Source organism: Xyrauchen texanus, chromosome 11, assembly GCF_025860055.1.
Source record: "Xyrauchen texanus isolate HMW12.3.18 chromosome 11, RBS_HiC_50CHRs, whole genome shotgun sequence".
Lineage (NCBI taxonomy): Eukaryota > Metazoa > Chordata > Actinopteri > Cypriniformes > Catostomidae > Xyrauchen > Xyrauchen texanus.
Window position 1 is genome coordinate 8,790,393 of NC_068286.1, and position 27,123 is coordinate 8,817,515.

General features: G+C 39.4%; 1 protein-coding gene across 1 annotated transcript in view; it reads left to right on the plus strand.

Moving 5' to 3' along the window:
• LOC127651439 (VPS10 domain-containing receptor SorCS1-like) overlaps positions 1 to 27,123 on the plus strand; it is a 225,766-nt gene that overhangs the window by 144,498 nt on the left and 54,145 nt on the right. The window contains exons 4-6 of the mRNA XM_052137260.1: positions 12,635 to 12,793; positions 22,689 to 22,762; positions 25,893 to 25,957. Of these exons, the coding sequence (XP_051993220.1) occupies positions 12,635 to 12,793; positions 22,689 to 22,762; positions 25,893 to 25,957 (298 nt within the window). The remainder of the gene's footprint in view (positions 1 to 12,634; positions 12,794 to 22,688; positions 22,763 to 25,892; positions 25,958 to 27,123) is intronic.

Sequence of the window (27,123 nt, forward strand, 5' to 3'; positions counted from 1 at the left end):
TCAGAAGTAATTTCTCCAAAAAGTAAGATCTTTGTCTCCATGTGCAGTTGCAAACTGTAGTATGGCTTTTTTGTGGTGGTTTTGGAGAACTGGTTCCTTCTTTGCTGAGCAACATTTCAGGTTATGTCAATATAGGACTCGTTTAACTGTGGATATAGATACTCGTCTACCTATTTCATCCAGCGTCTTCAATAGGTTCTTTGCTGTTGTTCTGGGATTGATTGGCACTTTTCGCACCAAACTACTTTCATCTCTAGGAGACAGAATGTGTCTCCTTCCTGAGTGGTATAATAACTGCGTGGTCCTATGGTGTTTATACTTGCACTGTAAACCCAATCAGTACTACTAACTTATAAACTTTATCGGTGTAGCAATCAAAAACAGTTATTTAGTTGACCCCACAATAAACCTCTACATTTTCTTAATGAGTAAGGATATTTAAATTTAATTTGAGTCCATATTTTTGAGTAAACATTGCCAACTGCATCATAATTTATGAGCATACAATTGGGCTGCTCTCATTACATTTGGTGCTTATGCATCGGTGACCCGAGTTCGAATCCCGGCTCATGAGGTCCTTTCCCGATTCCATTCCTACTCTTCTACCCTGTCATTTCCTGTCTCCTCTCCACTAACGCTGTCATTAAAAGCCTACAAAAGGACAAAAAAAAAAAATGCTGATTTAAATTTTTTTTTTAATTAAAGTTTAATTAAAACCTGTATCAACAAATCATGTCAAGCAAAGAGACACTGAGTTTGAAGGTAGGCATTAAAATATATCCACAGGTACATCTCCTATCACAAGCAAAGTGGCTTATTGTCTAAAGGATTGACATCCTTTTCTGAAATTTTCCAAGCTGTTTAAAGGCACAGTTAACATAGTGTATGTAAACTTCTGACCCACTGGAATTGTGATGTAGTCAATTAAAAGTGAAACATTCTGTCTGTAAAGAATTGTTGGAAAATTACTTGTGTCCTGCACAAAGTAAATGTCATATATGACTTGCCAAAACTAAAGTTTGCTAATATGATATCTGTGGAGTGGTTAAAAAATGTGTTTTATTGACTTCAACCTAAGTGTTTAAACTTATGACTTCAACAGTGTATATATATATATATATATATACTCTATATAAAAAATTCTAAGCATAAATAGCAAGCAAAACAAACTACATTGTGATTTTTCATTAGCACAATATACCAGACTGATCTTACAATAAAATCAGAAAAAATAGGTTGACTTTTCTTTAGCTAAAATCAGTCTGTGCTTATCGAAATGTACAACACTGCCCCCTGTGGCCTAGTGTTGTTGGTTGTATGGGTTCGTGTGAGTCCACAGTAATGTCCACAGAGTGGCACCAAATGGGAGCTGTGAAGCAAATTATTTTTACCTGTACTGGCTGTAAGACAGTGAATAGGAATCCATTAGCAAATGTTAACAAATGGAACCTTATTGTACAGTATTACCACCTAACCATCAGTGGATTAAAAATATTATGTTCGAGGGGAAAAAGCAACCTCGGAATCATGCTTTTCTCTGATTATGTAAATGTGATTACTTAATGGTTTCAAAGCAGGGTCTAAACTTGGGTTTTCCACGCAGCTGAGGCAACGCACTTCCGGTCATGCCAAATGGCAAGGTAAATATTCTCGAGCTGATGCAAATATGTCTGATAGAAGATGCTGCTTGTCAGTCAGTTGGCTTTATTTGGCTGATCGGAACTGTTGGAAACAACATGCCGACTTAACGTGTAATCATGTTGGATACAGTATACACCCTTTTAATAGCTCAAGAGACTTAATGGAGTTTCAGATGTTTAAGGTATATTTTCACAGAATCAAATTTGTCTTAGATGTTTCTTCTTAAATTCTATGAAAATAAACAGAAATGGGACAATTGTTGACATTTAGAAAGTCAGCACAGTACAGTGTAAAGCTATAAAGTTAATGTGAAGAGCACAGCACAACTTGATACATTGTTGAGATCTCTTCTGAAACTCTAGAGGAGACTCATGAATGATTACTTGAGTCTTTTTCTTAGGAGATAAATCTGAGAAGTGAGAGACTACAAAAATCTCCATTTGCTTTCAACTGAGTTGAACTGTTGTCTAGGAGAAACAATTGAGACATTAATGAGACCTCATTTGTGTTTTTCTCCCATTCAGTATGTAGATTTACCACTGAAGCATTTTCATCATCCATGCAAACGCTGGAATATCTGAGTCATAATCAGTATCTCCTGTCGCTTGGCAACCCCAATGGAGTGCCATCCATTCTCTCAAAGATGAGAAACTGAGCCATCAGCACAATCTTTTAGTCAGAATGAGAGATTTTGCTCCCTGAGATAAAGATTTCAACATTTAGCTGATTTTTTATATTTTTATTTTATTAATGGCAATGACCTTCAACAATGGCAGTTGAAACTGCATTCATCAACACAGCCACTAGATGGTGGTTAGTTGTGCCTTAGTGTAATTTGAGAAATTATGAGTGTGGCAAGAGGAAGTGTGTGATTAGTGAAAAAATATTGTGATTAACTGTGATTAACAATTTTTTTTTACTAATATAAGTGCCTGTTGTATAAACAGTACTTAAAGGAACAGTTAACCCCAAAACAATTCTGTCATCATTTATTCACCCTTATGCTGAATTACTTAATTTCTTTGCAGAGATATTTTCTTAGATATATGATGCGTGTGTGTAAACCTCACTCCCGTGGCCTCAGGAGGCGCCCTAGCGACTGACACTAGAGGCTGTAGCCTTTAGCCTCCTCGTTAGCACGCCCACCTCCCATGCCAGGGACGCAGGTTCAAATCTCATTTGGAGCATTTATATCCATACAGTGCAAGTCAGCAGGGTCCAAACTTTCAAGCTGCAAAAAGGACATAATGGCAGCTTTGAGTGGTTTAATCCATATTATTTGAAGTGTTATGGTCGGTTTTGGGTGTGAAACAGACCTGTGCATGTTAAATGCTCTACGTATGCATCAAGCATGAGGAAGTGCAATCGAGCTTCTCTCATGAATGCGTCAAGACTGCATAGTGTCAATATTTATAGTGAAAAACGAGTTACGTTTTGGTCTGTTTCTCACCTGATCCTATAGCTTCAGAAGACATGGATTAAACCACTCGAGTTACATGGATTAATTTTATGCTACCTTTATGTCATTTGTGGAGCTGGACATTTTTGGACCACATTGACTTACATTGTTTGAATATAAACACTTTATCTATACTCCAAAATGTCTTTGTTTTGTCAAATGAGTTTGAAACGGCATAAGGGTAAGTAAACAATGAGAGAATTTTGGGTGAACTACTGTTTTATCATCATGTCAAAACAGAGAATGTTTACAATACATGAATATTGAGTTTTATATTTGTATTATCTCGATCTTAAATGAATATCTACATGAGACTATCATTCTAGAGACAATATATAGAAACATAACCTCTCTCTATGGGTGGAGATTTTGATTCATCCCAGTGATTCAGATCTTTTGAATCTGTTCACTAATTGGCTTGCTCGGATACACTCACTGATTTGTTCAAGTAACTCTATCTGTATGTTACATCATTACACCACTATGTGATGACTAGTTAATTGCTGTGTTCACAATAGCTTACTAACATACTATTGCTTAGTATAACGTATGTTGAATGTTCACAGTATGCACATTTTCCAAAAAAAGACAAAATGTTCAGTAAATTGTGCAGAATACTGTATCTCAATGAGCTTGACATCCCATTTCCAGTAGAGACCTCCTTTTCACTACTCATTATTTAATTGGATTGCCAAAAGACAATAATGAATAATGCATTGATTTAGTTAAGTTTTTTTCCCAAAAATGATAACTGGATGCCAGTTAATTGCTGACTCTTGTAATAATGTCGGAACCACGTCTTATGGGCAGTGCTTATGGTGCGATATCACCCTGTGTGACCCAAGTTCGAGTCCTAGCACAAATGGAAGCGCAGCGTAGTTCTAGCGCGAAGACTAGCAGCTGTACATCATCACATCATTAGCTAGGTAACTCCTAGCCAATCACATGTAAGCCATTGCTTTATAAGTCTGCTCACAATCTATCACATTGCTGTTTCAGTTTGCTAACACGGCAACCTCCACCACCCCACCACCACCATTTGAGAGCCCCGTCCCACATGGTAGGCTCCTCGCCCCTGCCTCCTATCTCCGGTAGGATACGATGGTTCTGAATACAACTCCCTCAGACCGCAGACGGGGCATACGCCAAAGAGAGACATTACTTTTCTGTTTTACATTCATCAAATAAATGGCATTTTAAAACTCACTCAAGCCTGCGTTCTATCTCTTCCCGATAGAACGTACTTTCCAGATAATTTCCCCCATATTCTCCCCCAACCCAGTCTCATGACTAGTCTTGAAATGAGTCATGGAGTCAAAAATACGAGTGCATGGTAGTGAACGTGAACAATTAGTTAATTTTAAAGATTCATACAAAAACATAATTCCCTCTCGCTCTCTCTTATACACACATTCCTTCTCCATTAACCACTCTGAGATGTACCAACACTTCTGTCTTCGAAAGCAACCTTAAATAACAGCGCCTTGGATGTTTTGCGAACACCCTCAGCACTCACCTGAGACCTGACACAGCAATTCACTCTAATTGGTCAGTTCTCTGTTGAGCAAACAAAAACCTTGGCTAATAAGGCAATATGGAAGGCTTCACAAAACTGAATTCCTAATAAGAGCAAAAAAAAAAAAAAACACACAGCTCTGAGTTCAGGGAGCAGATTCAATCTCTGGGCTGTAACAATGTCCCTTGCCGGTCTCAGATCTGTGACATCAGCGAGGGAGATGAAGAAACGTTCTGTTGTTGATGAGGGAAAAATGATGCTCACCTGTGCATACATTAAAAGACTGAGATATGTGTGTGTGCACGGCAAATGGGTGTAAGCACTGCACACAAAAAGAGCTTGGTTTACAGTTTTTTTAATGACGTTCAGTCATCACAGTAAGGAAGAGCATGTGTACTGGTCCGAAGTGTGTTCACTCACTTAAATAAGTACTGTACAGCCCTCATATAATCATTGCTGTGTACGCATTTTTAATGAGACTTCATATTCATCTGATCACAAATTCTATTAATGAAGTATTCTAAACATGCATTCGATGATCAGACTACATTGGTTGCGCTGTGTGTTTCGTGCTGTAGATTCAAAAGAGTGATTCCAGAGTGATTTATCACATGGCATTTATGGCTCGGTTGATTGGCTGAAAATAAAATAAAATCTTTAAAATGACATAGCTGAGATGGCAACATCCAGGTCGCTTACTTCCAGCTGAGCAATTGCCAACTCACTGAGATGAATAGAAATGACAATGGATAACTCTCTCCAGTGAGAGAATTTAAAGGAAGTTAAATTCCAAGCTCAGAGCACCATTTTATCCCCTGATAAGTAAGGTTAACGGTAGAAATAGATATTCATGGATGACCTCGTTATATTCAGGATTTGCAGGAGTGAGACAATCCAATTAGTTTAAGATGGAGCCAAACATGTTTCTAATTTCATTAATATTCTATCAGAGCCAGTGTAGAACTGTGTGACGTGGATTCAAAGACTCTACACCACACTCTCTCGGTGCCTCTCCAGCCCCCTCATCTGCTGCTTCATTAACGTTTGCCTTCCCACAAACCTCTGCTCTTATACTTAGCATCACTGATGCGGACTTAACATACAGAACCGGAGAGACAGAGGTGGATTTTGCAAGTGTGCATAAGTAGAAAGATATACTGTAGAATAGAAGGAATCAGAAAGAGTGAGAGAGAATAAAAAAAGAATAATAATAATAATAACCCTCATTAATGTGCGTGATTAAAGTGCGTGTAGACAAACCTTTTGTCTAAACCTAAAGTTACTTTTTCTTGAATTATAAGGTTTTAACTTATATTGTGCTATATGAAACAGCAGAATTAGCATTTTATTTATTTTTTATAATTACATTTATTTCCAGCATTCTTAGGATACTTTCATATGTGGATTTTTTTTATTTAATTGTTTTTGTTTTATTTTATTATTTATTTATTTTGTGAACAGTCGATGTGTGTAGTGAAAAGCGCTATGCTAATAAAAAGTTAATTGACTTGAATACTGTGGCTGATCAATATATATATATACACACATACACACAGGGTTGGGGAGTAACGAATTACATGGGAATATGTATTTAAAACACAACATATAAGTAACTGTAATCCTCTACAGTTACAATTTAAATTAATTAGAATACAGTTACATTCAAAAAGTATTTTGATTACTGAAGAGATTACTTTGCATTTTATTATCATTTGTTTCATTTAATATTTAGTCCTTTCAGATGGAAAACATTTATACACATAAATGATGTGATCAAAAGTGCATTTGAACAGCGGTGAAACACTTTCTTATGATGTGTTACATTCATACGAGCAGACAGAGAAGTACGTTTAAAGTAAGTTTGGAGCATAAGAAATTTAAATAAACCTTGTGTAAATTGTCAGCTTTACTCTAAGCTAAAATTCTATTTCTAACCATTTTACATGCACATTTTACCAGGCATGATCATGATTTTATCAAGAAAATTCAAGTTGGATCATAATTAATTTTTAATTCCTTTATTTTCTAGTAAGACCTTTGATATTAGTGCAAAAATCACATTCTTGATAATAATTTTTGTATTGTTTTCCTGTAAAAATATCTAAAAATAATTTATACAAGATCAGTTTGATTAATCTTGTTTTAGAAACAACACTGCATAAGATATTTAGGTTTTTCAGAGAATGTATTTTTAACGTTTATTTTGTCTTACCGTACAGGCAGAATTTTAATAGTCAAAACAAGTGAAAAAATCTACCAGTGGTGAAGAAGTAATCACAAAGTATTTTGAATACGTTGCTGACCTGGAGTATTCTAACGAAATATGTTACAAATTACATTTTACAGAATGTATTATGTATTCTGTAGTGGAATACATTTCAAATGTAACCCTCCCAACCCTGTATGTATATATATATATATATATATATATATATATATATATATATACAGGAGTTTAAATATTTATGCCAATGCATAGTTTGGAGACTGGAAGTCCAAATTCCACATTTAATATAACAAAATATGATTTTACATAGACTGATATTATAGGCTAAAATTAGTTGATATTGCTATGATGAACATGCTAGAGCACGTCTTTTTACGCATGTATGAGCATCGCTTTTTTAGACCAGTGTCCATTTAAAAGGACTACACATAAAATAATCTGATTTGTGGCATAAATCTGAATTGGGGCTTGCAATGTGAACTTCCAGTGCAGATCATTCAGCCCTCAAATCCTCATTATTTCTCTTGCAACCTTTTCTCTCACTCTCTGTTTCTTTCCATCTCGCTTTGCATGATTGAAGGTCAAATGGGAGCGAATGAGACGCACAGTCCCTCTGTATGCCTGCATCTGCATATTCCATTTTCATACATCTACTGTATGTCAGGTATAGAAATGCAGATTGAGCGGCATTAATCCATAACAGCTTTAGTGCATGCGACACCTCATATAACTGATACGAGAGCTTTTTGTTCAGTACAGCGGCTTCTAGCATGATCTGATCACAGTCTTATTGCACCTGACTCAAAGGAATACTTCACTCAAAATGAATATTTTGTCATCATTTTCTGACCCCCATGTCATTCTTTTTGAATTTCCAACTTCAGTGAAACATGAAAGCAGATCTTAAGTAGATTGTAAGAGCTTCTGTTTTCTTCTATTTTCCATACAAGAAAGATTAAAGAGAACTTCAGATCATATTCCCTTATTGGTGCTCCAAATGGCTGGCCGCTGTCATTAACTTGTAATTGTAGTTTTCATTTAAAGTGGCTTTACAAGAGTAAACGTTTTCTTCAATCTGTCATGCTTTTAGGACCCATCAGAGACATATCAAGGAAAGACTCAAAGGGTGCCTGTTGACACTACATTGAATTTATCCCTCATATGTCATTCATAGAATATCAAAAATATTTCAAGGATTTGAATGCTGGTTTATTGATAGAAGGTATTCGCCAATGGAGCCACCCAAGTATCACCTCTGATTGGTTTGGTATCTGTGTCACGTTTGCAGAGTTGGTGGCAGTGATTGATGAGCTAAAGCTTTGGGTCACAGCCACCATGGTTAGCATTAGCATGTCCTGTTTGACGTATGGGTTAGCAAGAACTCTGCTGCCCTGATCTACTTAATAATGCCGTTGTCCTAGAGAAAAGTTTAAGAACGCGATTCAGAGGTTCCATTTTCACTCGAACTTGACATTTGTATTATACAGATGATTAGGTTTAGGGCTGGGGTTTGGGGATAGAATCACTATTTCATTCTTTACAGCTAAAAACAACTTGCTGTACAATTTGCTTTTGGTGCCACTCTGCTGGCATTTCACCTGTAAACTGGAGCTCACATGTCCCCTTACGTTCAAAAATACTTCTTGCTTTGGCCACTGGTGGCAGTGCTTTGAATTAGGTATGCACATACCAAGTTTAGCTCAAGAAAAGTGAACCTACTTTTTTTGAATTTACTATAAGATCAGTCTAGAAAGAAGCAGGACCAGTCAGTCCTTGGATTTAGAAGAGGTTGCATTGAACCGTATAACATCAGAAAGTGGGTTATTAATCTAACAATATGATCGAAACATGTTCACAAACTAGCTATGGCAGGAAGAGCTCAAATCTGAACTTTACAACATAATGGAACATAAGAATATTGTGAGTGGGTGCTCCAAAAAATATCACACAAGTCAGCAAAAAGTAATCCATAAGATTTCAGTGGTTAAATCAATGACATAAGAAGTGATATGGTAGGTGTGGGTAAGAAACAGATCAATGTTTATGTATTTATTTACTGTAAATTCTCCTCCTTGCTCAGTCAATCTCCACTTTAACTTTCACATTTTTCTTCGTGCTTTTGGTGATTCACATTCTTCATGCATATCGCCCCCTACTGGGCAGGGAAAATAATTTCTAGCAAAAAGGACATAAATATTTATCTGTTTCTCACCCACACCTATCATATCACTTCTGAAGATATGGATTAAAACACTGGAGTAATGGATGTTTCATGCTAGATACTGCATCTATTCACTTTGTTCCATTCACGCACTGTATGGACATTCAAGCAATTACTTGTAACTGTCCCACTGTCAATTGCAGTGGATGTTTTGGTCAGAGTACCTATGGACCACCTATGGACAATTCGATATGTTCCAATATCCAGAATCTATTTTTCTTCTTCTAAAAATCATAATTTATGTTCTGCAAAAATAAGAAAATAATACACATCTGGGATGGCATCATACCTGTCAATATGACAGGGGCAGGCTAAATACATACAAATTGTGCCATTGTGATTTAATGTGCTGAGTAATGTCATTTCTCCCACCATGTCCGATATTAAAATCAGTGCGACACACTTTGCAAGAGGCGTGAAAATTGTCGATATGGCTTCGAGATATGAATTTTAATTCTTCCGTCCTGCTGTTGTTAAATTTACATGGATATTTTGTTTTTCACCGGGGCACCACCTGAGTCTTGATCCTCCCATCATGACTGAACTGGGAAGAGAAATCGGCCCGGGAATTTACATTGCAACTGGCCCAAAAGTTGAGCGGGGCATGTGTTCGCTGTCCTTTTCTTTCATAACGCGGCGCTGTTTTGTGGTACGTTTGGCATAACACGGCGGCACATTTTAGCTCATCGTGGCCCATTCGGCCCGTTTCGCGGCTGACCCACCGGCCCGCTTGGTTCTCCCGATGGCCAGTCCTCCACTGATCGGCCCTAAAGTGCTTCGGCCCAAGGGGAAAATGGCCGGTATGCCAGATTACCAGTCCAGCCCTGTCTCCCATTTGCCTGTGATGCTTGTTTCAACTTCCCTCGTCTACTCCTGCGCAGCTATCAATAGCGCAACAGGGTTGTAGGTTCCCAGGTTGAGGTCACAAATTGGTTGTAATTTGTATGATGTGTCGATTGTGTGAGTAGGATGCGTTTCATACAAGATCTGGCAACTGGACAACCATGGAATAATATATTGATGTGATTATTCAAACAAGGTTTGGGCCATACAAATTACAGGAGTTTCCCAGGAGAAATAACAAAACGGGAGGTGGGGGCGGGAGATGGGTATGAAATATGGGAGACACCAGGGAAAAACGGGACTTTTGGCAGATATGAATGACATGAATGTGAGTAAACGATGAGAGAATTTTCATTTTTGGGTGAACTATCCCTTTAAGGCAAACCTCCCGTTTCGTGGTGATGCACATAAATGGTTCTAGAACAGTGATTCTGAACCAAGATGTATGTAAGGAAGTTTTGGGACTATGCGAAAATAATTGGATTGTGTGGAAACACTAAGCTCGCTAATATGTTCTCCATGTACTTTCTCAATTTCCTATGAAACATCTGACCATGTTCAAAGGTATCTTTAACATGGATACCAAAAGCTGTATTCTCCTTACTGTGTATCTCCCAAAAAATGTTTTGACCTATTGCGGATTACATAATATTAATCTCACACAAACATGGAGTATATTTGTAGAGCTCAAACACAAAACACTCACTCAAACACACACCTACACACAGGGTGTGAAACTGTTCAGCCTTACCAAACTAATTATTTTGAAGCTGATTATATTTATTTATTCTTTTTCAAAATTGGCACAAACTTAAGACTGGTGGCACACACAAAAAAAAGGAATAAAGCTCTAGGGAAATTATAGATTTAAGGGCCTCACTGAGTTTAGGGTGAGTTAAAGCATGCACACACACACATACACACTAGCATCATAATGAATACTCACTGGGGTGTGTTACAAGATTGACAGCATTAAAGAGACTGCTTCTTGTGAACTACTATAATTATGATAAAATCATACCAAGCGAATCAGGGATTAGAAATTAGGATATCACATTTAACATGAGGCAGAGCTGTCACAACTTTAAAAGTGTTCAGTGTGACTTGCAAATTATGAACACAGTTTGTGAGTTCACCAAATTTATGTGCTTTCCACCTTGTTTACAAAATACAAATTGAGACATGGCGTTGATGATATGTCTTAATTGTGACTGACTTCAATTTTTGTTTTAAAGTTTTCAAATCATTTTCTGGAGGTGCAGGGCTGTGAAGAAATTCCCATCTGAAATGTATGTAAGCGCAGCGTAGTTCTAGCGGGAAGACTAGCAGCTGTACATCATTGCACCCAGTGGTAACTCCCAGCCAATCACATATAAGCTGTTGCTTTATACGTCTTCTCACAATCTCCACTACCCCACCACCACCTCCACCACCCCACTACCACCAGTTGAGTCCGGTCCTGCTCAGGAGTTAATTGAGCCATATCTGTTACCTGAGTCTCACTTCCATTTTTGAGTATATTAAAAAAAATAAACAAATAAATAATAAACACTTTGTTTGCGGGGCCCCAAGGTGACTCATGGGCCCTAATCGTCTCCAATACCAAAACTCTTTCCTTCTCAAATATCAGTTGCCCTTACAAGCGTTATCTTTATAGCAGGATTTCTGTTTGCCTGTAAACAAAAATTTTTGATGTAGAGAAACTGTGACCAATTTAAAAAAATTTGGACACAATGTCCTGTGTAAATATTACACATCATAACAATGATAATAGGGCTTTGCTGACATGGATGTTTAAACTCCCCGCAGACTGCGAAGTCCTAATCCGCGATTACAGCGGGTTTTATCCAGCACATTGGCTAAAGTGTTTTCCATTATTCCCATCTTGCATGCCCACATTGACAAGCTTCTTACTTCAGAATTGCATTAAAACTGCCATGCGTTGCCATCTTCTGAAGGAGAAAGACACCAGGGCTATGTGCATCTCAAGCTGTAGAGAAACGCTGCACACATTTAACTTCAAGTTTGCAGCAAAACACTTCTGTACTATGTAAAATCTGATGAAAATAGTCATTAAATTAAAGAGAAAGAAATTAGCCAAGGTGAGAAATTATAATTCATGACCTAACAATTTTTGTTATTTTAATATTTCTTTGTGAACGAAAATACATGTGGCAAATTGCAGTCTAGAATTTTGCTTTGCCCTCTGTTTTTGTTTTGAATGTTTTAATTAGATGCTAATTCCATGACTGCAGATTTTTAATGGAAAAGCAGCTATTATGAACAAACGTTTATTGTTAATTTGACTCGTTTGTGTCATAAGTATCCATCACTTTACAGCGCAAAATAAAAAACAAAATGAAATGACCAGATTCCAAGACACGTTAGCCAGCACCAATATTTCTTACAGGAAACTTTTTTGCTTTTTTGTTCTTTTTAAAGTTAGAAAGCTCTTGATCACTGTTTACAGGTGTTGTGTGGAAAAGAGGGTTTTAGGGAAATGACCATTTTGCTAAACCTCATTTTTGGGGGGTTTTACAGAAGAAAGAAATTAGTTATATGAATTAGAAGCAAAAGGATTGTCGGTAAATACTGTCTTTACTGAACTATTCCTTTAAAATCCTCAAATATCCTTGCTGAATACCCTCAGTGCCACAAGCTGAGGCATCTAAGGGGAAAAAAGGATCTTTGTATGGACTGAAAACCTCAATTTTTTTCTCTTATCAGATCATGTTGTTGACAGATCCAGAAGTGGAGAGCAGTTTACTCATCAGCTCGGATGAAGGCGCCACCTATCAAAAATATCGCCTCAACTTCTACATCCTGAGCCTGTTGTTTCATCCAGAGCAGGAAGACTGGATCCTTGCTTACAGCCATGACCAGAAGGTGATGAATCTTCATGGCTGAAATGTTCCTAAACCTTACAGCAAACAACTTTTTAGTTTTAAAGCGGTAGATCACCTCAAATGAACATTATGTGATCATTTACTCACTCGTTTTGATCCATTACATTCTTTCGTCTTTGGACCACAGAAGGCAATGTTAGGCAGATTGATAGCCTCAATCACCATTCTCTTTTATTTTATTAATTTATTGATTTATTTTTAAATGGAACAACATGAGGGTGAGTTAATGACCAAATTTTCATTTTCGGGAGAATTATCTCCAGCATGCTATTAGCAAGGCAATGTTCTACCACATTTTGCCTTGCAAAATATAAGCTACAGCTTGAAAGCCACAAGAAACACACATTGATTGCATTTCTATTCAGGATAAAGAACATTCTAGAAGCAAATTGCAAAGAAAGACATTATAATAATGAAAAGAATGAGTGTTAATGTTTGCTCATAAACAATCTGGGCTTGAAATATTTCCTCAAGTGGCAATTATCAATGTGAGAGGAAATATGTTTTAAAGAGATGATGTCAGTGAGCATAAAGTTGGCAAACAAGGCAATGTATAGATTCCCAGTTGCAGATAATTACTATTAAGTATATGCTTTACAGCTTATGGTTTAGGTCAGGGGTCCTCAAATTACGGCCCGAGGGCTGAATACGGCCCTCTGAGATGTTTTGACCGGCCCGTGAAACCATGCATGTCACATGTTTTCACCGGCCCGCACTGGAAGTGTGAGACTGCTTTGATGGCTTTTCATGTCGGTAAGACTGAATATAATGTGAGCTGTGAGCCAACAGCATTCGAGTTTGGGCTGTTATGGAGGAACATATCAATGGTTTCACCCGCTGAACAAATAAGCCCCTTCCCTGAAGTACGAGCCTGAATGAGATAAGACGTCTCATGCATCAAAGCTGAACCATGTAACTTTGTGTTCTCTAGCGACATCTGTGGTTGAAATGTAAAATTGCAAGCAATTTGTGGAAGAACACTTTACGTCCGTCGTGTTTCGACACTATTGCTCTGGTGGATGAATCTCACGATTTGAGCGTATTGCCTGTGTGTGATCATGACTGGAAGATATTCAGAGCCGTAGTCATGATGCATTATTTTCATGTTGCTATTATTATGTTAAACGATGAAACGTTAAAAGAATGAATATTACTTGCTTCAGTTAAGATAAATAACACTTTCCTTTACATATTTTGAACGACAGTACACTCTAATCTAAAGACAAACACACATCTAATCCATGAATCCAGTAGGCTATGTTAGGGATTTCTCCGCTTGAGATGCATGAGTTTAACGCGCTAACACCGGCATAATGAACAGCTTTAAAATGGGCTAAATACCTCATTCAAATGCATCCTATTTATACATGAGATTCATCAATATATCCACAACATTTGTGGAACAACTTACATCTACACATTGAAACGATGTGCCCGTCAGAATATGCGTTGTGTAACTTGAATTGTGAATACGCGGTTTCCATAATAAATACGCAACACAATGTATCCTTTCACGTAAAATGAATAAGTCTCTAAAGCATGAGGAATTCAGAATATAGCCTAACTTCTAAAAAGTAGCTAATAGTTCCATCTATACATTATTATGTTGTGGCAGGGCGGAGGGCGGGGCCGAGTCGTTATCCTACACACCCGGTCCCGCCCTGCCACATTTGTATATACTACATAACGAGTGTACGTCTATACTCCTGTATATACATGCAGTGTGTTAGATACATGTTCACATTAGAAAATGTTTATATTTTTTTCTAAAAGTTTGAAAATGTGGTTAAAGTTTGGTCTGTTACAGTTTGACACTTTTTTGTCTATCATCAGGTAAAATATATATTTTTTGTTGACTAAATTTTTGTAGTTTTTCTCAGAGTAAAACTGACTAAAATGAGTGACTATGACATGTCGAACTCTTGACAATTTTTAAAATGACATTAACTAAAATTAACACTGAATAAAAAGTCATGCTCCGCAGTTTAAAGTATGATAGATATGCTTTGTTGTCATTTGTGGGGAAATTCTTATGATGCTTAAATACTGCAGTGCTAAAGTCTCTTTTTTTGTTGAGATACAAATTTGAATATGTGATAATTAAACTTTTTCCGATCATCAATAACTCCGTACATGACGGTCATTTGGCAACATCTACTGGCGCAAAAGCGTCATTTGCACAAATGGACAATGAACGAATCATTAAACTAATGGTGAAATGATTAAAAAGAATTGCAACTGAGATGAATCAGAATCATCAGTAGTACTGGATAGAGTACTTACTACAAGTTCTATGAGCAAATGGATGGATCCACTGATGTAAGATGTATGGAATGTTCCCTGTCAAAAAGCTACACTTTGATGCTGCGCTGACTTAGCGTTTTGGGAACAACTTTAGGTGTGACCAGCTGTGAATATGTGTGCAACACGTCAATGAAATTGACCAGAATTTATAGCCTCTGCTGGTGACATCATTTACAACATTGGATGCCCCTGTAGCAGGGCTATAAATAGATGCATCACAGGTGTATCGTCAGATCTTTTGTCTTCAGATCACTCTGTGTGTGTGTGCTTCATGAGCCTGAAAAAAACGTTCTACTTTCCTCTGTTAGGAGTTAGATTTTTTTAGGCAGTGCGCAGAAACCTTTCTCTTTTCTCTAAAAAAAAAAAAAAGAAAATGACTGCAAGACAGAGCAAATGTTGTGTGTTCCTTTGTTTACGCTGTATGGCTGAGAGGGACACACATCAGTTTTGTTTTGTATGTTTAGGGGAAGAGCATGCTGCTCTTGCGTTGGGGCTGGGCGGGTGCGAGCATTTCTATCTGTTCTCATTCAAAATGCTTCACACTCATCTTGCTTACTTCCAACAGCCAGCACCCACTCTTTCATCGTGGGGCTCTCGCATTGATCTGGCTGAGGAGCAAGAGATGGGTCCGTCCCTATCGCTCGCTCTCTCCCCAGATCCAGCTGATCCTTCTCGTGAGCCTGATGCGCGCTTCGGCGCCTCTTCGGTTCACGAGTGGGGCGCTGAATATCTTAAGTCTGCGGACTTTGAGCACCCACCTCTGAACATTCCACGCACAATAATAAAGTGGTTGGAATTACTCGAGGTGGTTACTCGGGCTGTGACCAGGCTACAGTTAGACTGGCCACGTGAATAAGAGACCCCCAAACGCTCCAAACTAGAAGACAGATTTCTGTCTGGTGGCCAAAAAAAAAAAAAGAAAAGAAAAGAAAAATGGGAATGCATTATCAGCCCCTTCCTTTCTTTAATGAACTCCATGACGAGTTTTTTCATTCATGGAGGAATCTTTATACTTCCTGTGTCTCCGTGCCCTCGACGTCAACTATCATGGGTGCTGAGACACGGGGGTAGTTGGTGATGCCGCTGGTAGAAGAGACACTTGCGGGTTATCTCTCGTCTGGCTTGGCATCATCGCTAAAGAGACCCACTCTCTCCACAAAGCCATGCAGGACCAACTCCACGCTTGTGGGGAAGGCTTATCAGGCAGCAGGTCAGGCTGGTGCTGCCCTGCACACTATGGCAGTGTTACAGGCGTACCAGGCTGATCCGTTGAAGGACCTGAGTGCGGGCAACACGGTCGATGAAGAGGCTTTTTCTGAGCTTCGTCGAGCCATGAATCTGTCTCTCTGCACGACCAAGCAGACGGCTCATGCCATTGGCCAGTCTATGTCTGCTTTAGTCAGCACTGAGAGACACTTATGGCGCAACCTGTTGGGCATCAAAGATAGGGACAAATTTTTCCTTCTCGATGCTCCGGTTTCACCTTCTGGCTTATTTGATGACACTATGAATGTAGTTATCACCAGGTTCCAGGAGGAAAAAAGCCACGAGGAAGCCTTCAGGCAATTCCTTCTTCGCTGCACTCAGGGGGAGGGGCCGTCGACCACCCAGCCCTGCCCCTTGTCCTTCTAGACAGGAGGCTCAAAAACGAAGCGTGGCTAATCGTGCTACCCCTCGTAAAGACTGGGGGCAGGTTCGTCGCCCTCAGCAGCTCCCAAAGCAAGACCTCAGGGCAGTTATTTCTAAAAAGGGAAAAACCCTGACGGTTTTGCACCTAGCCTTGTGGGGGTTGACCCCCTTAGGACGGGTCACGTGAAACATCCACCTTTACCCTCCCGATACCCCCATAAAACCACTCCATTCCTGCCGCCTCTGGTGTTTCGGGAGTTAGCGGTTTCCAGCGAAATGTAGGGTGTTCCGTTGCTTCCTGCCGTATTCCAGGACACGGGACACTCGACATCCCCTCAACAGGAAGTGTCAGAATCGATACCATCTCATAGAACCTGGCAGCGTGGAAACTACTGACAGGTGTTTCTCTGTGGGTCCTAAGAACAGTAGAAAAAGGCTACAGAATTGAATTTGTTCGCCGTCCTCCGTGTTTCAACAGCGTGGTTCCCACTACCGTGAAACTGGAGCAAGCATATATACTGTGGAAAGAAATATCTTGGTCAAAGGGGCCATAGAACATGTTCCCATTCCAGAGAAAGAGTCAGGTTACTACAGCAGATACTTCCTGGTTCCCAAGAAGGATGGGGGTTGCGTTCGATTTTAGACCTTTGAGGCTTGAATCGCTCCGAGGGAGATCAAGTTCAAGATTCTAACCCAGAAGGCGGTCGTGTCTCAAATCCAACATCGTGATTGGTTGGTCATGATCTATCTCATGGACAAGTACTTTCATATAGAAAGTCTGCCACAACACAGGAAGTTCCTGAGGTTTGCTTTCGGGGGTGAAGCTTTCCAATATCGGGTTCTTCCATTCGGTCTAGCCTTATCACCACGCACATTCACGGAATGCATGAATGCAGCACTGGCTCCTTTGTGACTCCAGAGCATCCTCATTTTAAATTACATAGACGACTGGCTGATACTAGCACAGTCACAAGAACTGGCATCACAGCACAGGGATATCGCTCTTAGCTCATCTAGTTTCTCTTGGTCTGAGTCTCAACGTCAAAAAGAGCGTTCTCTCTCCCACTCAGGGAACCTATCTGGGCGTTGTATGGAATTTGATCACAATGCGGGCACAATTGTCTCCAGCTCAAATCGTGTCCATTCAGAACACCCTGAGCAAAGTCAGGCTAGGCCAAGGTTGCACTGTTCGTCAGTACCAACGAATACAAGGTCTCATGGCATCTGCCTCCTCGGTGATCCCTTTGGACTTCTACACATAAGAACGTTTCAGTTGTGGCTCAGAGCCAGGGGATTTCATCCAAGGGCAAATCCCCTAGGCTGATAAGGGTTACGCGCCGCGTGCTACGTACCCTTTCTATGTGGTTCAGACAACTGTTCCTCAATTTGGGTACCACTCTAGGTGCGTCTTGCCATCGCAGGTTGCTAACGACAGATGCCTCGCTAACAGGCTGGGTAGCGGTCTTAAGTGGTCGTCCAGCTCAAGTGGAATGGGAGGGTCTTCAACTCAATTATCACATTAACTGTCTCAAGTTGATGGCTGTATTTTTGGCCCTGAAATACTTCCCCCAGAGGCAGCCATGTCTTGGTGCGGGTGGACAACACAGCGGTAGTCTCTTACATAAACTATCAAGGAGGTCTACGTTCACGCCAGCTTAACAGACTGGCACGGCAGATTATCCTTTGGGCCCAGGGCCAGCTCCTGTTAATCAGAGCAGCTTATATCCCTGTATGCCTGAATGGGAGCATATTTACTGACAGAAAATACCTACGGGGGAGTGTAAACTCCACCCGAGGTAGTGGAAAAAATCTGGTTGAGATTTTACAAAAGCAGAAGTGGACCTCTTTGCCTCCCAACAGAGAGCGCAATGTCCACTCTACTTCTCTCTGAGTCACCCAGCCTCCCTGGGACTGGACGCGATGACACATACATGGCCCAGAGTGCGCCTGTATGCTTTTCCCTGGTTTCTCTGCTCCCGGGAGTCTTGGCCAGAGTTCTCCAGCAAGGGTCCTGCCTCTTACTGATAGCGCCGCACTGGCCGAACATGGTATGTTTCTCGGAGATAATGTCTCTCCTCGACGGCATGCCTTGGGCGATTCCGGACAGGAGGGACCTTCTGTCTCAAGAGCAGGAGACAATATTTCATCCCCAGCCCGAGCTGTGGAACCTTCATGTTTGGCCCCTGAAGGGTACCAACTGAGGGACACTGGGCTTTCATCTGAAGTTATCGATACCATTCTAAGTGCTAGGGCTCCCTCTACTAGACGTTACGCCAATAAATGGGGTGTCTTTGAAAGATGGTGCAGTGCACATAATGCAGATCCAATTATCAGCAGGCACATGCCCCACCACTCTCAGGGTTTACGTGGCTGCTCTATCGGCTTTCCACACCTTGATTGACGGGGTGCCGTTGGGGAGACATCCTCTGCTCGCTCGCTTCATTCATGGAGCCATGCGAATGAGACCTCCTGCTATGACCAGGATCCCTTCATGAGACTTAGCAATAGTCCTTGAGGGTCTGGTTGAGACCCCTTAGAACCTCTAGAGTCAGCGTCTGATAAAATTCTGACTCTCAAGATGTTTTTTTCTTATGGCAATTACTTCTCTAAAAACAATCGGGGATCTACAGGCTCTGTCTGCCTTGTCAGACTGCTTAAATTTTGCCCCAGGAATGGCTAGAACAATTTTGCGTCCTCACCCTGACTACCTGCCTAAGGTTCCTTTCTCGACTGTACATCGGTCACTCTCGAATCCTTCTGCTCCCTGCCGTTTACAACACCGGAGCAGGAAAGACTTCACAGAGTTTGTCCAGTCCGTGCCATTCAGAATTATGTCCACAGGGGGGCGGCCGCCACCAAGCAGACTATGTTGCATTGGGTGAGGGACGCTAGTGCCCTGGCCTACGAGGTGCGCGGTCAAGCTTTGCCAGTAGGTATCAGGGCTCACTCTAGGGGTCGCCTCCTCTAAAGCCATGGCTAGAGGTGTTCCTCTGCAGCATGTTTGTGATGCGGCTGGCTGGTCCTCTCCGCACACATTCATATGATTTTATAGTTTGGATGTTCATGCCACTCCGGGCTCTTATGTCCTTGAGTCAACATCACAAGCTCATGTCTGAGACCTCTTACGCGCTTGTGAGCACACTACACAACCGTAAGGGGTCCGGACATCCACAGTGCGGAGGCGTGGGTATTCTTGTTCCCAAAGCGGTAAGTCAGCGCAGTATCAAAGTGTAGCTTTTTGACAGGGAACGTCTCGGGTTACTTGCCCCAGGACTGCTCTTCAGACAAAATACCTGACCTTGCACCTGTGACGCATCCATTTATAGCCCTGATACAGGTGCATCCAATGATGTCACAAGCAGAGGCTATAAATTCTGGTAAATTTCATTGACGCTTTGCACACATATTCACAGCTGGTCACACCTAAAGTTGTTCCCAAAGCGCTAAGTCAGCACAGCATCTCGTTCCGCTTTTATCAGGGAACAGAGGTTACAGTTAAGTAACCAGAGACGTTTTCTTGCTAGCCTGCAATACAAAAATGTGATGAATGTTCTGTTGAAATGACTGGACCTTTCCCCCCTCTTCATGTCTTGTCATGCACACATCAGTGAGCAGAGATAGCATGTATACAATGACAAAATAAGACTAACTAAAAGCAAGTTGCTTAGAAATATATAATAAAGTTACCAAAATTAAAATCATGTTAAAATTAATCCATGTAATAAAAGCAAAAGTTTAACATTATAATATATGTGTGACAAAAATACCATAGGCCCACTTCAGCCCCCCCTTGGAAATATCCTAGTGTCACATGGCCCTGGAAGTAAAAAGTTTGGGACCCCTGCTTTAGGTCTAATTAATAATAAAACATGTTTACTCTTCTGAACAAATTGTTCATTTGATTAAAAAGAAACTCACTGAGATCTGAAATTCATATATTGAGGCCTAAAAACTAGTCAAAAATATCTTATTTACACAGCTTTCTGAGGGAATTTTTTTTAAAGATACCACAGATATGTAAAACTGATGAAAATGTGCTGACTTAATTACAAGGATAATTAACAACTTTTTAAGGTACATTTGTTTTATTTATTTTTTTATAACTCAGTCAGCCTGACTACATTAGGATACACACCAATGTATCCTAATGGGCACCAAAGGGCACCCCCACTGCCACCAACCCCCTCCTTCCAGAAGCCAATAACATCCAAAGGGGATCTCCACTCTCCTAACCCATGACCCACCCCACCTCAGACTTTAAATAAACACCATCAAAAAGAATTATTAGCAAACTGAAGTCTAATAGCTGACTGTTTGCTCAATATGCAAGACTAGCCATGGTTAAAGCCACAAAAGAAAACAACACAAAAAGTCCCTTCCAAATAAATATCACAAATATATCCATATTTTTTATTTTTTAAATTTTGAATCCCCTTTTCTCCCAATTTGGAATGCCCAAGTATACTTAGTAGGTCCTCGTGGTGGCGCGGTTACTCAACTCAATCTGGGTGACGCGAGGACAAGTCTCAGAAGCCTAAGCATCTGAGACATCAATCCATGTATCTTAACACGTGGCACGCTGTGCATGCCACCGTGGAGGATCACAGCACAGGAGGCTCGTGCTACCCTCCGCAATCCACGTACAACTTACCACGTGCCCCATTGAGAGCGAGAACCTCTAATCGTGACCATGATTAGGTTAACCCATGTGACTCTACACTCCCTAGCAACAGCCTAATTTGGTTGCTTAGGAGACCTGGCCAGAGTCATTCAGCATGCCCTAGATTTGAACTTGTGACTCCAGCGGTGGTATTCAGCATCAATACTCGCTGAGCTACCCAGGCCCCCAAGTATGCATAATTAATACTTGTTTTCTCTTACAAAAGTCCTCTCACAGTTTTTCAACCATAGTTTAATTGGCGAGGTTTCTATTTTAGTTTGAGCTGTTTTATAGTTATGGTTATACATACATGAGATAGGATGCAAGCTAAAGCTGGGAATCTTCATCAATGGCTGTGAATGGTGAATATTTTACCCTGTCTTCTTTGATTGATTCTGGTTTGGTTTTGTTTGATACTTTTGTTTCAGTTTAGTCTGTTCTGTTGGTTTCTCCTAAGTGTATGTCTACATATAAGTTCCACCCACCCACAGTCAGATTGTTACACTAGAAAAAAAGATTGTGATATCAGTTACCTACTGCCATGCAAATCCAAATGCTACATTGACACCCCCCACTGTTTAGAACTGTCTGCTAAACCTGGCAAAAATATGCTGCTTTGTGCAAGGCAAGGAAAGTTTTCTGAAAACTTTTGCTCAACACTTTAATACACAACACTTGTCAATAGTGTTGTAAGAACCATGGTTAAAAATGTGTGCCATCTTTCTAAAATGATTTCCCTCAGAAAGCTGTGCCCATGTGTTCATATCTTTTGGTTTTGTAAACGGTTCTCAGACTTGCATTCTTCCGCTGATGCGGACAAGATATCAGGCTAACACAACGGACAATGTTTCCTGCAACACTGCAACTAAATACACACTGATTAAATTACTCTCATCAGCCATTTTTTTAAGTGATTGAAATTGTCTAAAAGAATCGTTAATGGAACCGTTAAGGAACCAGAATAATTTAGAGAAATCAAAACTGAAATTCTTAAATCATAGATTCATTCCCACACCCAAGTCTCTATGATATTGTATGATATTGCTTGAAAAGGTTTCCTACTGTATAATTAAGAACATTTAAAAAGCATGAAGAGTATAATGTACTGTACAGCTTAATGTAACACTTGCAGAGATGTTCACTGAACAGTAGTGCACTTGGTTGTTCCAAAAACAATATTGAATGATAGCAGCATGTTGCACCCGAACAGACGGGATTTTAATCGGATCCTCTTTGCTAATGATCAGCTTTTACTCCAACTAACATAATATTTCTTCCTTAGCTGTACAGCTCTGTTGAGTTTGGCCGTCGCTGGCAGCTTGTTCATGAGCGGGTGTCGCCAAATCGATTTTACTGGTAAGTGTTCTCTGTGTGAATTCTTCTGCTGTGTGTAAAACATCAATCATTTGACCTCCTGCATTCTGTGGCCGATAAAATATAAACCAAAGAACACGGATTGTTGTTGAGCCCATGTGTTTTTTTCCTGCTGTGTTCTACCCCCAACGGAACGCTATCTTGAGATTTACTTCCAAATGTTTAGATGCTCTTTAATGATGGCCATTAGACCTTGATACTATGCCAGAGTCAGCAGTCACGTTGCAAATGATTTAGTCATTAGGAAAGCTTATTCAGCTCCAGCTCTAGACAGTGGTGATTAAATAGAGCTGTTGAAAAATACATTCTAAATGCGATTCAATTTAGTGTTTATTGCGGGTCTCAAGTGGACAAACTGGAATAAACCGAAAAGCATTTTAAGCACAGATTAATTGTTTTCTCTGACAACTTTATTTACAGAACAAAAGGCTACAGTAGTGGAAATTAATCAGTTTAATTAATTAATAGCAATAGTACCAATTTGTACAAAGGAATTATTTGGATTAATTCTATTCTGTCTCTCAATATGCATCAACATCATCAGATGTTTATTAAAAACAACGTGTACTCTCATGTCACATTTGAGTGTATATGTGTTACATGCAGGATATTTTAAAAAATGTTTTATGGCAATACTAGTTATTAAATGGACCCACTTAAAATGATGGAAATCCCTTAAAAATCCCCAACAGTTTCTTTGCAATTTGGGTGACAGAGTTGACATGGTTTTGACACAGAAAACGTAAGGACAATAACTTAAAATGATAATGCTGCGCCACTAGCGTCACCAAATGTAATTGCAAAAAAAAAATAGAAAATAGAAAATAATCACTGTTTCAAACAAAAAACTCACCCTATCTTTTGTTGGTTGTACAAACAGATAGTCCCTCACCAAATTGGCAACCAGATTCAGTCATTTAGGACCAGGGTTTCGTTTTTGAGAACACTGTTGTGTAGAGGTTTTGCATAAGCACAGTCAAAGTGGGACAGAGTGGAGACATCAGAGAGTGAGCCTGGAGAACTGTTATTTTTAGGCCGGTAATGATCTATCCTCACAAGTTCCCCTCTATGAACTCTCGCATATAGACTCTTATTATCCAAAGAGAGATACAAATGTATAGCTATTGACTATGTGAAATAAGATTGTACTGTTTGATGAGTTACACCACCAGGGTGACTTGAGAGATGATTGAAGAAACAGAGCTTTGGTTGGATAAAATGGATTTTTGTACCTGCCAGTGCTTCAAAGGAACTGTGATCTTATTGGGCTCTATTCTTGTCTAATACCTGCACAGATTTAGACTCTAGATGGAATTGGACAGGTCAAAACTCTACCTTTACTATATATCTGAAATCCAAACCCTGTACAGGTTCTTTTGAAATGAGGAAGGTTGTAGGATAATGTTAGATTGTCAAGATATAACTGAAGGTTACCTGAACATCTGGGGGGAATTCACTAAGAAGGGATTGCACAAGCTAATGGCGGTGTTTATTTGTATGCACTGTCTGCCTTGTTTTAGAACCTGATTCACTAATGGAATTCACTAAAGTGCAACCATGCCAAAAAATGTGCGTTGAACAAAATGTAATGCAGTAAACTACCACAATCTACTGAACTGGGACTGTACAGCATCGCTCCACCACTGCGATCCAGACACCTGAATTGACTCTTTAAATATTGAAAATATGCTTGCCAACACGGCAAATCTGGAAATATGCCCGGTTATAACACTCTTCTCCACTATTTTATCATCATTTAAAAAAATTACTGCTGGCATTATCGATAAAAAATATACGCAAACTTCTCTTTTATACAAAATTATGTTTCCCGCTTATTTTCCGCTGGCAGTAATAGCACAGCGTTAATTGCATCAGGCATATACCACTGACTTTTGTGAATAAGATGCAGTGTAGAATAAATATATATATATATTTATTCTATATATATAAATAAATAAAATACAAATAAATCTGAGAAAATAAGACGCAGATTTGGTGCTGAAATATTCCATGCAAAAGTGCCGCAATGGTTTATAGAATTTGCCCCTCTGTCTTTAAAATAGTAAAGGCATTTCCCAGGTTCAACACAAAATAAGCTCAATCAATAGCATTTGTGGCATAATTTTGATTACCACAAAAATGTATTTTGTGTCTCATTTACTAAAAAAAAGAAAAAAGAAAATGTAAGACACTTAAAATTGAATTAAATGTGGTCAGTCCATAATCATTCAAAAACACACTGTTTAAAATATAGTATAGCCGCAAGATGTAAACATATTATGCGTAAAATTATTTTAGTATGATCAAATTGGGGATTTACCAGCATTTACCAGATTACAGGGTTAAATCATCATGGCAAGATAGTTGTAATATTAGATCAAACTTTACACAGATAAGTTTAGTAAGTTTTATCACACTAATGTTTGTGTGTTGTGGCTATAACTTTGATATAGTGTGACATTTTTTCTCTCTCTTTTTTTTCTTTTTTTATTAATCAAGGGATATATCAACATTATTTTTGTAGCAATTAGCATTATGCCACAAGCTTAACTTACATTTAACCTGGCCAGAACATTTCTTTAAAGTCGATCCAGAGCAAGCAAAGGGATTCTATATTTGGGAAAGCATCAATACTTCCAATAAGTATCATAATATAGTCTTGAGACAGTCTGCATCTGCTTTTCTTGACGGAGCAGCTCTCTCTGATTTCTCTGCCTCAAATAAATATTTCATGCTACAATGATTTTTTTTTTCTACACTATAAAAAGTGAGAGAGCTATTCACACTGCCTGTGGGTGTTCTTGGGAAGTAAATGAGAAGGGCCTAGTTTTAATGATGTCAGGATATGCTCTTTGCTTCTGTCAGAGAACAGAAAGATGGAAGATGGAAATTGGGGCTTAACAGGACAGGATTTTCTGAGGGTACTTTCCTGATTTAACCTGGATCACTCTGTTGGGAGGCTAACGTAGATCTTTTAGTGAACAAAGAGTTGATGCCCTTGTTAGGCCCGATTTATTGTTGTATGAAAACACAAATGTGGTTTTGTTCGAAGCTTAAGAAATCATTGTTTACAGTGTTTTCTTTTTTTCTTATTTCCTTTTGGGGTCTGCAGGTCAAAAACGGGCCTTGATAAAGAGCCAGGCCTGATTCACCTTGAGACCAGCATCTCGGAAACCCGTAAGTCTGACCAGCATACCTGGATTTGCTATGATTGTATTTCAACAAGCTATATTTCAAACACAGCAAACGGCAACACTTACTGTAGAGAGGGGAGATTTGAATAGATACACATACAGATTTATTGTAAATAAAATTACTACCCCAAAACCAAAAATGATATAAGAGATTTTTACTTCTCTCACAACATACAAAGTAGCCTATATATGTCGATCATCACTGAAACTATTTTTTAATTTATGATTCCAAGGATTGAACATGTGCATTTATACCAAGGGTCTTTGAATGCTTGATTCTGAATGGTTCATGGACGTTCTAAGTTGTGCAACTATTTTTTAAGTAAACGAATGGCTATAAAGTAGCTCCAGGACTTGACCGCATAACGGTTCCATATCACCGAATTATTTCAGTTATTTCAAAGAGCCCTACAGGCTACCACAACAAAATAACCATTTAAAATAAGTTATTGGTTAAAGTAAATTGGTTAAGAACATCAAACATTGTCTAAAATATCCTACATTTATTTCAATTTTGGTTAAAAAGAGCCCTCACGCTCCTTCGTCTAACCTGCACTTACACACGCTCACACTCACGCACTGAGACTCGAGTCATGACCAACAAATAGAGCAGCACCCCCGTGACTTGACCACTACAACAATTCCAATTATCTGAAATAACTTTTAATATTTCAATATATTTCGCCCTTATCAGCCTCACATAGCTGTAGTGGAAAGTTCCATGCAACTCCTGCCCCGATTCGCTTATACACAGACAGAGACAGAGAGAGAGAGAGAAAAGCAGCACATCCTCCGTTGCTGTTTCTAACGTGACGTTTTCTAATTAGAAACTAAGGCTTGAGCTGTATTAAAGTAAGATGCTGAATCTGTGGTGGAAGAAAGTAGTTCCACTCACAAGTGTGTTTTAAAGACTAAACCAGAAAATGTCTTGAGATAAAACCCTGAATGATGTCTTAAGGTGTGGTAACCGTGGTATAAGCGGAATAATTGACTCCGGCCCGTTGAATTGTTGAAAAATAATGCACACCGATACAACGGTCACTCTGCTGCGCGGTCCATTGTCAATTATTCCTGACGTAGCCAATTATTGATGTAACATTTATTGAGCATTACAACTATCCCTGCACTCCCCTACACATCATAAACATG